This window comes from Vombatus ursinus, unplaced genomic scaffold (genome assembly GCF_900497805.2).
Source record: "Vombatus ursinus unplaced genomic scaffold, bare-nosed wombat genome assembly UNPS02009573.1, whole genome shotgun sequence".
Classification (NCBI taxonomy): Eukaryota; Metazoa; Chordata; class Mammalia; order Diprotodontia; family Vombatidae; genus Vombatus; species Vombatus ursinus.
In genome coordinates, this window is record NW_020949351.1 from 12,037,467 (window position 1) to 12,050,828 (window position 13,362).

The 13,362-nt window shown below is 34.8% G+C and overlaps 1 protein-coding gene across 4 annotated transcripts in view; it reads right to left on the reverse strand.

Moving 5' to 3' along the window:
- The window catches only part of RTTN (rotatin), a 206,593-nt gene that overhangs the window by 37,684 nt on the left and 155,547 nt on the right, over nucleotides 1-13,362 (reverse strand). For all 4 annotated transcript variants that reach the window (XR_003568290.1, XM_027852445.1, XM_027852446.1 and 1 more), the window contains 3 exons: nucleotides 11,341-11,431; nucleotides 7,300-7,453; nucleotides 5,108-5,245 (listed from right to left, as the gene is read on the reverse strand). Coding sequence is in view for 3 of the 4 variants with exons in the window: in XM_027852445.1 (XP_027708246.1) it covers nucleotides 5,108-5,245; nucleotides 7,300-7,453; nucleotides 11,341-11,431 (383 nt within the window). In the remaining variant the exon portion in view is untranslated. The remainder of the gene's footprint in view (nucleotides 1-5,107; nucleotides 5,246-7,299; nucleotides 7,454-11,340; nucleotides 11,432-13,362) is intronic.

Genomic DNA, 13,362 nt, shown 5'->3' on the forward strand with positions numbered 1-13,362 from the left:
AAATCATTAATCCACGGGGCTTGCCTGGCCTGCCCAATTCCATCACCCTCCAGACATTAACTTCAGCCACCTAGAATTCCACAAAGCCTGGCTAGCCTTCCCAAGTATGTCCTGTTCAAAGTACCTTCTCTGGCCACCTCCAGATCCACAGGGTGTGTTTTGCCCTGGCTGGTGGAACCTGACCCTCTACCTTCAACCTCTCCTACTTTCCAGACACAAACAGTTGCCTGACACCCTAGGACAACACCCAGAGATGAACCCCTGTGGGCAATTAAAATCTATGTGGACTCAGTCTTCAATGATTAACATACTCCCTTTCAGTTCACCCTATATATACTTTGTTTATATATAGTTGTTTATGTTTTGTCTCTCCCATTAAACTGTGAGCTCCTTAAGAGTAAAGAATGGTTTTTTGCCTTTCTTTACATTCCCAGTGCTTAATACAGTACCTGGCACCTAAAAGGTGCTTAATAAATGCTGGCTGACTTGACTTAAATATCTGCAAGTTATATTATACATATGTATACATATTATGATTTAGAGAGGCAGCAAGGTGCTGGAGTGGATTGTATGATGGGGTTGAAGTCAGGAAGATGTGAGTTCAAATCTTGCTTCAGACACTAACTGTGTAATTCTGGGCCAGTCATTTAACCTCTCTTAGTCTCAGTTTCTTCATCTGCAAAATGGGTATAATAATAATATTTCTCTCTTCTAGGGCTAGTTGAGGACCAAATAATATAACATATGTAAAGCATTTTGTTCACCTTAAAATGCTGAAGAAATGCTATTAATGTTGTTATTATTATTATTATTACTAAACACTAGCTAATAATATCTACATCCAGGAAGATGGAAGAGAGATGGAACAGGGAATAGAGCACTGAAATTGGAATCAAAAAGGCCTGAGTTCAAATCTGACTTCAGACATTTATTACCTATATGACCCTGGGCAAGTCATTTAATCACTGTGTGCCTTAGATTCTTCATCTATAAAATGGGATAATAGCACTTACCCTATAGGGCTGTTGTGAGGACCAAATGAAATAATATCTGTAAGTGCTTCGTAAACCTTACAGTACTATATAAAAGCTATCTATTACTATTATATTATTATTATTAAGGAATAATAACTAGTATATACATGATTCTGTTTTTATTTACAATCGTATTATCTAAACTACTTACTTATTTAAGAAGTTCTGCCACATTGTCACCAATAGCAAAAGAAGTTTTGGTTTCACAAATATATTTTAAAATTCATATATTGTGCAAATGACTACAGGCAACCAATCTCAGCCAATATTTCATGTAACTTAAAGTCATAAAGCCTTGCTCAAGCACAATCTATTAATTCTAAGAAAAGTATAGGTTATGATTTAGTCATTTACTTTTCATTTATAGATTACTAATTTTGAATATGTTTTATGTCCTGTCTAGTTCAAAAAAGGACTTTAGTATTTCTAATTAGCCTCATTTAAAAATAATTCACAAACTATTCAAACAATAAGCATTTGTGAATTATTATGTGTGCTAGGTAAACACAGAGGATACAGAGACATAAGTGAAATGGTGCCTGCTTATACTTTTATTTTCCATTCTAGTCATCTGTTTGTTGAAGTAACTTTTCATTTACTCACACATGAAGCTCCATCTCCCAACTCTGTGCCTTCATATCAGTTGCCCTCCATGCCTGGAAGGCTCTTTCTGCTTAAACTCTTGACTTCCTTTAAGAATCAGTTCCAATTCTGCCTTCTATAAGAAGCCTTTTCTCCATCACCCAGCTGCTATTACCTTCCCCCTCCAAGACTACCTTCCATCTATTCTGTATTTATCTTCTATGTACTAACTTACATATATGTTGTCTCCCCCATTAGAATGTAAGCTCCCTGAGAGCAGGGACTATTGTTGTTTTTCTTTGGATTTCTAGTTTCACAGTCCCTAGCAAATAGTATTTCATAAATGCTTGTTGATTGATTGAGCAATCTTTTTACATATTAGCACTTTTAATTATGGTACAGGGCTTTCTTTTAGGTCACATTCTGTAACAGAATCATTCTAAACAAAATCCTAATCAATGAATCTGTTTGTTGTTCTAAATACAGACTATTTAGACACATATCTAAATATCATCAAAAACAACTCAAAGCCTACATCAATCACAATAAGTAATAAAATGTATTAAAGAAATTATCATGATCTGGTCAGATTCCACATAGGAATTCAGGGCTCCACATCTTACCAGGAACTTTGACAAAGTGGACTATATCCATCATGTCATAGCCTTCATGGTAAGAGAACTTTGAAATTATGCCATATAACAATCAGCTGAAGGAATGTGAATATTGAGCCTGGAGAAAAGACTATCTGATATTTATCTATAATAACAACAAGAAGCACTGACATTTTTAGAGCGCTTTATGGTTCATGAAGCACTTTATAGACATTATCTCAATTGATTTTCAACAAAACCTCATGAGGTAGGTAGTATAGGAATTATTATCCCCACTTGAAAAAAAGGCAAAAAGGGGCAAACTGATTTGCCTAAGATCACTGAACCTTGTTGCTCTGGCTCCAAACCTGTGCTCTTTTCACTAAATCATTTGTTGCTGTTGTTCAGTTGTTAGTCGTGTTTGACTTTTTGTGACTCTGTGGACAACAGCATGCCAGGCCCTTCTGTCTTCCACTATCTCCCAAAGCCTGTCCAAGCTCATGTTCATTGCTTCCATGACACTATCTATTCATCTCATTCTCTACCATCCCCTTCTCCTTCTGCCTTTAATCTTTCCCAGCATCAGAGTCTTTTCCTGTCTGCTGTCTCTTGTCCTGTCTCCTCATTATACGGCCAAAGCTTTTAAGCTTCAGCTTCAGTATTTGTCCTTCCAATGAATAGTCAGAGTTAATTTTTTAAAGTATTGACTGATTTGAGAATCCAAGAAATTCTCAAGCACCACAATTTAAAAGCATAAGCTCTACCCACAAACATACATTACTACCAGAAAACCATAGCTTTGTCCATACAGACCTTTGTTGGCAAAGTGATGTCTCTGCTTTTTAGAATGCTGTCCAAATTTGCCATAGCTTTCCTTCCAAGGAGCAAGTATCTTTTAATTTCCTGGCTGCAGTTGCTGTCTGCAGTGATCTCTGAGCCCCAAAATATAAAATCTGACACTGCTTCCATTTCTTCTCCCTCTATTTGCCAGGAAGAAATGGGATCAGATGCCATCATCACTAAATCATAACTACCTTTAAATATTTTAAGGGTTATCATGTAAAGAAGAATTAAGCCTATTCTAGATGCCTGATCCCCTTTAATATTAGTGCCTTCCCTCTAAGATATCTCTGGTTAATCTTGTACAAATCTTGTTAGCACAGAGTTGTCTGCATATTAACTCCCCTTTCTGACTGTAAGCTCCTTGAAATCAGAGTCTGTTTTTGCCTTTCTTTGAATCCCCAGCACTTAGCCCAGTACCTCATGGTAAGTGCTTAATAAGTGCTTGTTGACTTGACTTGTCCCAGAGGACAGAACTAAAACTAATGGATAGGCATTATAGGAAGATAGATCTCAATTAAATATAACAAAACTTCTTAAGAATTAGAGCTGTCCAAAGCTAAATTGTGTTGTCTTAGAACAAGGGTTCTTAATCTGTTTTTTGTATCATGGATTCCTTTGGCATTCTGGTGAAGATTCTGAACTCCTTCTCAGATTAATGTTTTTAAATGTATAACATAAAATAAGATTATAAAGGAAGTCAACTTTACTGAAATAAAGTTATCAAATTTTTTTTTAAAAACCAAGGTCATAGATCCAGGTTAGGAACCCTTACCTTAGAAGGCAGTAAATCTTCCTTTCTCCTAGTACTAATAAAAGTGTTTAAGCAGAAACTAAATGACTACTTGTCTAGGAAGTTGTAGGTAAGGATCACATTTTGGGCAGGGTTTGGGCTAGATAATTTAAGAGCTCTTTCCAATTCTGTAATTCTCTGATTATGCTTTTGTGTAAGTAAATTATACTTAAAGTCTTCCTCAGTCAAGAGATAAATTAACATTTTGAAACTGGGGGAAAATATGCCAGTTATATAGATTAATTTTAACAATTAAAGTTATTCTGAACTAAAATACTTTATATAGTTTCCAAACATACAATTTTCTACCAGAAGCAACAGGTAAGACACCTTTTAGTAGGCCAATAGGCAATGTAACGTCTCCTAAAAAACCTGAAATGGTTGGAGAAAATGAGGTTTATTTGTCTTACATGAACAGATGGATTAACTGGTCTAAATTAGAGGCCCAACTTAATATCACTGTTGTTATAAGAAGCATACAAGATTTTTCCAATATATTGGAAATTACAGACTTTCTCAAGAGTAACTTTCAACAACAGGAAGCCCTTACAGAGACTCAAGTATAAACATACCAATGACAGGAATGTCAATTGTTTTATTTCTTGCTCTCTCCCTTAATATTTCAGCCCTAAATCACACTCTACTATCACTGGCAGATGTACAGAAGCTATGTCTTCAGAACAACAAAATAACTAATTGGAAGTTAAAAAAAAATTAGTCAAAACAATCACTAGTTATCATAGAAATATAAAAGCTCAGTTACTTTTAAAACGATTCAATATGATATTTTGTCTTCAAATATCATTCAATTTTAACAATTTATATTAACATTCTATTGAAATCTACTCAAAAGTTAAAAGTAAATAACATTACCAATTGAAAACTAAAGGGCCCAATACAGCATTCATTTTACTTTGTCATCTAAGTACTTTTATACTCAGTTATTATTACAAAAGAATTCTAATAAAATTCCAGCAATGAGGAACACGAATGCCTAAATTTGCTTTTGCTGTTGTCTTAATGTGTCTATGTTTGTGCTTTTAATTAGACTTCAAACTGTTCCAGAAATGCACTCCTCTCTTCTGTTCTTTTATACTGATAACAGACATTTAAAAACACATTGTAAATTCAATATATAAATATAAATTATATATAAATACATAAAACTGTTTGATTGTGGTTTACTTCCTCTAAAATACTTAATAAAAAGTATCCTTATCTATTGTTAGAAGGCAAGTCCAAAATCATTTAAAAGCTGGTGTTACCAATGATAGCAGGCCAATCCTTTGCCAGAGCTTCTGTTACAGATATAAGTGAGGACTGACTTGTTTTCCTCAGTAATGTAGCCAGGAGGTTAAAAATGTCAGTCCATGACTGGTAAAATGCACGTCTTAATTCAGAATCTGTAAAATCAAATTCAGAAATTTCAATCAAGTACTATTCTGAATATGCCACATGTTCACAAAAGCCTACGCACTTGTCAAATGCAGAAAAATATAAAGCAGCTCGGTTCCAAATGCATTTCAATTAGCTTTTCCTTTGTATTTCTACTTTGAAAAAGGAAAACAAAAGAATAATTTTTTTCAGGAATTTTCAAAGCACTTTTAAAATGAGTAACTATACTGTTGCTAAACATAGGTAAGTAAAAATAAAGACTAGCATGAAAATATAAATAATACAAATATGCCTCAGCTATAAGGGAAAAAAGAAATAACAAGCTAAAATTAATCAGCAATTCAGAACTACATCTGTACAATGTATTACAAAGATCTGCCTTAGTCATTTGGTGCACTTGTGCTAAAGTGCTGAAAAACATCTAAATTGTGAAAAATATGGAGACAAGTCAAGTAGGCTGAAGACAGTCCTGGCTCCTTCCTTATTCCTCAGGTCCTTCTGATGCTAAATCTGGGATGTGGTGGCAGTAATCTTTAGTTCTGATCAACAAATTGGGAAGGGCCTTAATTAAAGTATGCAGACTCTGGCTGAATAGTGCCTTGCTTCACAATTAGCAATGATTATATCTCTGGTAAGGAGAAGAGGAAATTATGTCCTCTCACTGTCTTTCTCCAAATGTTCTTATTTATTTTTAAATTTATTTTTGATCCCATCCAGACCTGGGATTTCACTGGTATAGGTAATTCCAGGTGAGAAAACTCCCTCTCCCAATGACGATCAGCTATTTTTCACTCTGGATCTCATGGATTGGACAACAATAGTTCCCTGCCCAAGCACCACTTAATGATTATTTTTTGGGCTCTCCTGGCTCAGAGTGAATGTAAATAGTTAACTGTTTCTCTTTTGGCCAGCAACCCTGAGGATCTTCCCTCCCAGTTTGATTTTTTTTTTTTTTTTAACTAAAGGGGCCATCCCTTAACTCACTTCTTAAAGAGGCTATTCACTGAATGGGCATTCCCTCACTCAAAGTGAGAATCTAAAAAGACCTTAGTAGCTTAAAAGGGCCAAGGTCTCCCACTGCATCCTATGCCATTTCCAGTTGTCCTGATCGATATCTGGACACTGAACCCAGATGGCTCTGGAGGAAAAAGTGAGGCTGGTGACTATGCACAGCCCTCCCTCACTCAAATCAAAGTCAATTGTAAGTCATGTCATCATCTCCCTGATGTCATGGTCCTCTTTGAGAATGAAGGACAAACAATACAACACAACCACAACACAGCTCTTCTACAATTTATGGTCCTCCAAAGTTTCCTGGGGGCACTAAGAGATTATGTATTAGCCCAGGACCACAGAGCCAGCATGTGTCCTAGGTCTTCCTGACTTAGGGGCTTCTTTGTATCTTCCAAGACAGTCACTCAGCCTCTCTCTTCCCCAAATGATTTTCTTTAAAATTGAGTACGCATATAAATTCCAAAGAAACAGAGAAAGAATCAGCACAAAGGCTTTACTTGTACACTATTACAACGAATTATCTTTACCAAATAAATATTTATTTTATCTGTTATTTTGCATAATGTTTCATTTTGTTTTTTTAAATCATGCCTTTTCTAAACTTGAACCTGGCTGGAGCTGAAAAAGGGCCATGAACAACTTCAATTAGATTATTTGTTTCCAGTGTATCCAAAGTTTCTTTAGCTGGTGATTGTCCCAGGCCCTAACTGAGAAAACACATTCCTAGAACTGTGGAAATCATGATATACTCTAGGAGTCAACAGTACTGAAAGCTGCTTGTTTCTACTGACACCATGTATACTTACTTCCCTTCTTCAGTTGTAAAATTACATTAACTTCCCTTGAACTCTTGCTTTCCTAGATCCACTTAAATTCATCTAGATGACTAAGCAAGTTAAAAAACTTTCTAAATATTAATTAGCAAGGAACCAAATAAATAAGCAACTCTATAAAGAGCTATCTAGTACAAAATAAGCCTGAATTAATTTTATTGGATCAATACTATCATCTCTCTCTCTAGGCTAAAAAACAAAAAATGACAGATTACCAAAGTCATCTTCAGTGCACATGGTAAGGAGTGTGAAGATCTTTTCCAGCAGAGGTTTTAGTAGCTCATTCTGGTTCACAAGGCTGTGGTCTATCAGTAAACACGACATAAGAAGTCTAGACAGAGAACAGAAATACTCCAGTAGGAATGAAACCTGTTGAATGAAATAAGCAAGAATTTATTTACAGTAACATTCACATCTTCCATTTATATTTCATAAGATTCATATTCTGAAGCCTCATTGTGCTATGTGGGCTGTTACTCTGATGCTGGTATTAGGTTCAAAGTTACATATGGAACACAAGCTATGATATGTCCTATCAAGCTAGAAAAGTTTTGGGTACAGGCCCAGCAGTGGATTTAGATGTACACTGTCCTAGGATGAGTCTGGCTAAATTTGGATAAGCTCATCACCAGAGAACTGCCCATCAGATGCTGAACTTTTAAAGCTGATGAAACTCATGAAGATCACTACTAAGCTGTAGAGGGAGGACCTTGTGATCTACACTGGTAAAGAAGCATCCATGCTAATGAAATAAAAGATCCCTGAAATGTTGAAATAAGTAATACTTATCCAAAGGTCAGATGCCTGACAACTTCAACCATCTACAACATGAACATAAACATGGAAGTGAAAAAAGTATCTCAGAAAAAATTATCACTAAATTCAGAACTTTTATTTCTTAGAAAGAACACTGAACAACACTCAAACACTCGACCAGACAACTGTGGTAAGGCAACACAAAAAGCCCTACAAACAAGAAACATAAAAATGTAGCAAGAATAGAAAGAGCACTGCACTGAGTGGACAATAGTGCCTTTCACAACTAAGATTTTAAAATTATCACAAATTACAAAAGGACAAGATTCTGAGTCATCTCCTAAAGGGGCAAACAACCTCATATATACATAAAAAAGGATCTCACTCTATATGTAGCATAGTGTCCTTCAGCAAAGTCCTGCTCTAATATATAGAGGTCACAAAATTAGGGCTGGAAAGGACTCAGCTTCCTCATTTTGTAGATAAGGAATCTGAGACCAGAAAGGGTTAAATGACTCACTAGAATCCACAGGGTAATAAGTAACAGATTTGAAGCCAGGTCCTTTGACTCCAAATACAACACTCTTTCCATTGCCCTGTACTTCCATTCCTACAAGCTCTATCAAAGGAGCACAAGGTTTAGTGGTTACACCTACCTAGAAATAAAGACTTGGCTTTGGGCCTAATTTGAGGACTGGTCTAGCTAAGATTAGGTGGAAAGAGCAGGTTGGCCACCAGGCTGGCCAGCAGTTCATGAAACTCTTTAAGATCTATGTGAAGTGGTTACGTTCTTGTTGATGAGTATAATGGTATAATAATTAAAGTTCATAATGATGACTTCTAATTATCAAGAAAAGGATACATTATGTTCAGAATGTTCTATGAATACTTCTATGACTTCTTAAAGATATTTTTACAAGACTGCCATAAAAAAAGTAATTTTTTAAAAAAAGCTTTGGGCTTCAGGGTAGAAGCTTCAGTTTAGAAAATGCGCTTCTATAGATCATGTAACTTCCTATTAATTATTTATAAATGAAGAATCACTATATTGTTATTTTTTGTTCAAAGCAACACAAAAGAAATAATTTTAATTACTTTTCTTTCCCAGTCAACATTTATTGATTCTAATAAGCACAAAGTAATATATCAGATATGCATATAATAGATACTTTAAACAAGAAAAAATGGCATTGTGAAGGAAGAGTTACAGGCATAAAAACATAACACATTTATCTTAAATTAGTAGCAATAGCTGAGTCATTAATTCAGATTGGTTTAATTTTAGCTATCCAGTTTGAAGAATATTTGTGCTTCCCTACCCCAACTTTAATCATACTTTTCTAACCCCAAATTGTAGCTGTTCACAAATGTTATGTCTTATGAATGCCTTTTAGATCAGGATATTGATTCCACAGTTTAACTACTTGGGAAATATAAAGATTTTCATTAAAATGATAATGACATTTGGCACCATAAATAGATCATTGTACTTGATGTTAACCCAAACAAAATAACAGTGTAGATAGTATTAACATTGCCATTAAAGTCATTCTAATAATATTTCAAAATATTATTTTTGTCCACTAAGTATTAAAGTTTGATAATCAGAGCTGTTTTGCTTAATTTTTATAATTCTTTATGAAGTAGCTTAGTGAAATTATAAAATGGACTTAGATATATACAATCTTTTCCTATATCATAATTATTGTTCTCCTGAAGCTCCACCTTTCTTTGTATATAATTAAAGCAGCTTTGGAACAAGTTTAAACAACTTATCAGCTACTAACATATTCATTAGTACTTCCAATATTTATACACCAATGGATTATGCTTTAAGGGTCTGTAATTTAGTGTTATAATGTTCATTTTGGATGATGTCAGAGAGTATTAGGAGCACAAATGATAACATTATCAACTGCGGTTAAAACTTTTAGAAACATTCTTGGGGTTTTTTGTCTATTTTTTTTTTTTAAATCTAGAGCCTAGTAGGTACGTAATAACTTCCAATAGCCTGGTAGGTTCATAATAACTTCCAATAGCCTAATACTCAGCAGGTCAGTGGGAAAAGAGACAAACGATACTAAATTTACATGCTGTAAGTTGTAATAAAGTAGAAAAATCCTCACTTTTATGGCTTTTCTTATTGGGTTATCTGGTGCCATTTATGAAATAAATACTTATTAAAGAGTAAATGAATGATTAAATAAAAAAACTATTATTAAGCACTGTTCAGTGTCAAGCTGAGGGCTATGGATACAAATACAAAAGACAGACCTTTCCTTGGATGGTGGGAAGTTGGAGGGATAGGAGGAACTAGGATATGTAAAGTTGCTATTGAGACATCCAGTGAGTAGGGAGTAAAATAAAGTATGATTGGGGCCTGACTGAAAGAGTAAATCAAGTAAGACACACAGTTATCAGGGTAGTGAGGCCCCAAGACCAAAATTCCAGTGTTGAAATGATTAAAACCTATACTTTAACTTACTTGTAGATATTAACTTTAGAGATTTAAAGAACACAGAGAAAATTAAATAAAGTACGACAATTTTCAAAAACATATTTAAAAGCTTGTACCTATTAACTTTTGAAAATGAACCCAATTCAATGAGCCAAAATTTTAATGTACTCCATTAACATGAAAATGTACATAAAACCTACAGAGATGACATAGTCTCAATGACTTATTTTGAGATGAGGAAATAGTGTTCTAAAGAAGTTAGGTGACTTTGCCTAAAATCATATATTGGTAGGTAGAACTGGACTAGAATCCAGGTCTCTATATTAGTTGTTCTTGGTCAGGTCTGACACAGAAGAGCCTGGTTGTTCAGTGTCAGTATTAGAACAAAATGAGACTCTTGTAGAAATATCACTTTTAACAAAATAAAGTTTGCTCAACAATGGCATAAAAAGGGTACTCAGAAAAGATCTAGCATTGGTTTAGTCCTGAATAGCTCCTCTCATTTGGAATGTTCCCACTTGGAACAATTGGACAGAAGATCATATTGACTCATGCCACAGTGGGAAGTCCATCAAGCCCAAGGAGCCTCGTCTACTGAAGTTTTAGCTTTTTATAATTTAGGACACTGGGAAGCTAGGTCAATGGTTTGAGCCTTAGTACCCTAGCCAATTAAATACTGAGGACTGTTTCATTGCCTTCTTAGAGAAAAACTAGTCCAGGTAGCAGGGACCTTCCAGTCTTCTTAGGTCATGTATATTTAATTTCTAGCTTTGCAAAGTAAACTACTGCCATGTGTCCCAACCAGATTAGTAGTAGACATTGTTCCTACTACAGTATTCCATTATTATTTTCACTATAATAACCATGTTGCCTCATATTTAAGCTAAATCTCTCTAAGTCTAAAATTCCATGAAGATTTTACATAAGGATAATGTTATGAGGTTCCAAATAAGAAACATTGTTACCCACCCCCAAACTACAAAGCTAACATCTTCTCAGTAGTAACCATTTGTGATACTTAAGTAAGCAAAAGACAACTAACCTGAGCTTTAGCATGTTCAACAGGAGTTGAGTAAGATAAGGGGATGCTGAGCTCTTGAATGCATTTCTCCAACAAAGGAACATTAAAAGCCCTAAACAAAATAGGAAAAAAGGAAAGCAAATTAGATAGTCGGTACAGTTTTTCAAAATAGGAATAACTCACAATTTATAAGTGTAAAGAAACTTAAGGGAACAAGAACAAAAATTAATATTAAACAGTTCAAGAAAGAACAGAAACTTACAAAATAGAGAAAATTAGCACCTGTACAATTTCAAAAGGGATTATACAAATACTAGAGAAAGAAACCATGAGATGAATATATAAGGCAAAGTAGTCCAGAAGAATTCTATGTCCCTTAAGAAAACATTAAAGGCAAGCAGAAATCTAACCCCCATACAGGAAGGAAAAGAAAGAAAAGAGACAATCTAGAAGCTACTAAAACAAGAATCACACGGATCAGATCAAACAATCAATCAGCATTTACTACTATCTGACAAGCACTGTAAGAGAAACTGAGAATACAAAAAGAAATGTGACACATAATGGGGAGTACAACATATCCACATATAAGCAAATAGAGGCTATATACAAAATAAATGTTCAGTAATAACAGGTTACTGGAAATCAGGATGTGATCATGATCTTCTTAAAGGATGTGGCATGAGCTGCGCCTCAAAGAGAACAAGAAGTTCTAAGAGGCAGAGATAAGGGGCACAAGGGAATAAGGGGAAGCCTGAGTAGCATGAGTGGTAGCTCTCCTCTTTTTTTAGCTCTCCATTCCCCCTTATGAGTACTATCTTCTTCCATCAGAATATAAGCTCCTTGAGGGTGGTAGCAGTCTTGTTTGCTTCTATTTTAATCCTCAGGGATTAGCACAATGCCTAGCATATAGTATGCACTTCAGATATGTTTTATCTATCTACAATTGACAAATTTTGGCAACCAATTAGCTATTAGGGTTGTAAAAATGAAGAGATGAGATGGCTCAGATTGCAAACCTGAATGATTAGAAGAATGATGCCGCCACTGGCAGAAATACGGTAATTAGAAGAATAGGTGGATTTAGGGGTAAAGATAATGAGTTCTGTTTTGGGACTAATCGAGTTTGAGATGCATATGAGACATCCAAGTGATAGCTAGCACAAGAATATATTTTTAAAAAAAGGTAAGCTCTAAAAAAGCAGGGGCTAAATCAAATCACCTAAGAAAGGTATTAAACTAGTTAGGGGATGTAGATGAGAAAGATAAAAGCAGGAAATGAAATACAACTTACAAAGTAAAAGTATATGGAAGAAAATATTCCTTAAACATTTGCAAGACTTCCAGAAAAAACAAAGAAACATGGAACTTTGCTCTGCTACTGACTCTACTGATCTTTTGACTTGACTACAAACTCTTAAATGTCCCTCATCTCCTCTTTCTCAATTTATCCTACATGTAGCAGTGAGAATGTTCTTCAAAAGTTGTTTTCAGGTATCTACAAGGATTTCCAACTGTATGGCAAATCAGCTGGTCAACCAGCCTGCCATCAACATTATCTGAGTACCATAATAGGCACCATGAAGAAATGAGAATGACCTGCTCTTTAGAAGTTTACAGATTAAAAAAACAAGACATACAGAAAAATTACTGAAGACTAAGCAACATATAAGTCCACAAAGACTAATAAAATATGGCAAATATTAATCCATTTAAGAGTAGTAGCCCCTTTCCCCATGCCTTGACAAGATTAGGGAAATGATTCTCCAAGGATATTTGCAAAGTTGTTACTATTTTTTGTTGGATGAAACAGCAACTGTTAACTCAACAACTGTTTCCCTTGTTTAATCTTGACCATGGAATTTTGTCTTTATTTGTGAATACTATAAATTGAATAGAAACCTTTTCTGAGGAGGGATAATACCAATTAGGAGGGACAACTTCTGTTTTAAGTGCCTACTTTAAGTAAGGTTGTTGACTTGACTAAAACTGACGAAAATTCTCTGAAAGCTAAATAACTACTTCAAATGAGTCCTGAATAGA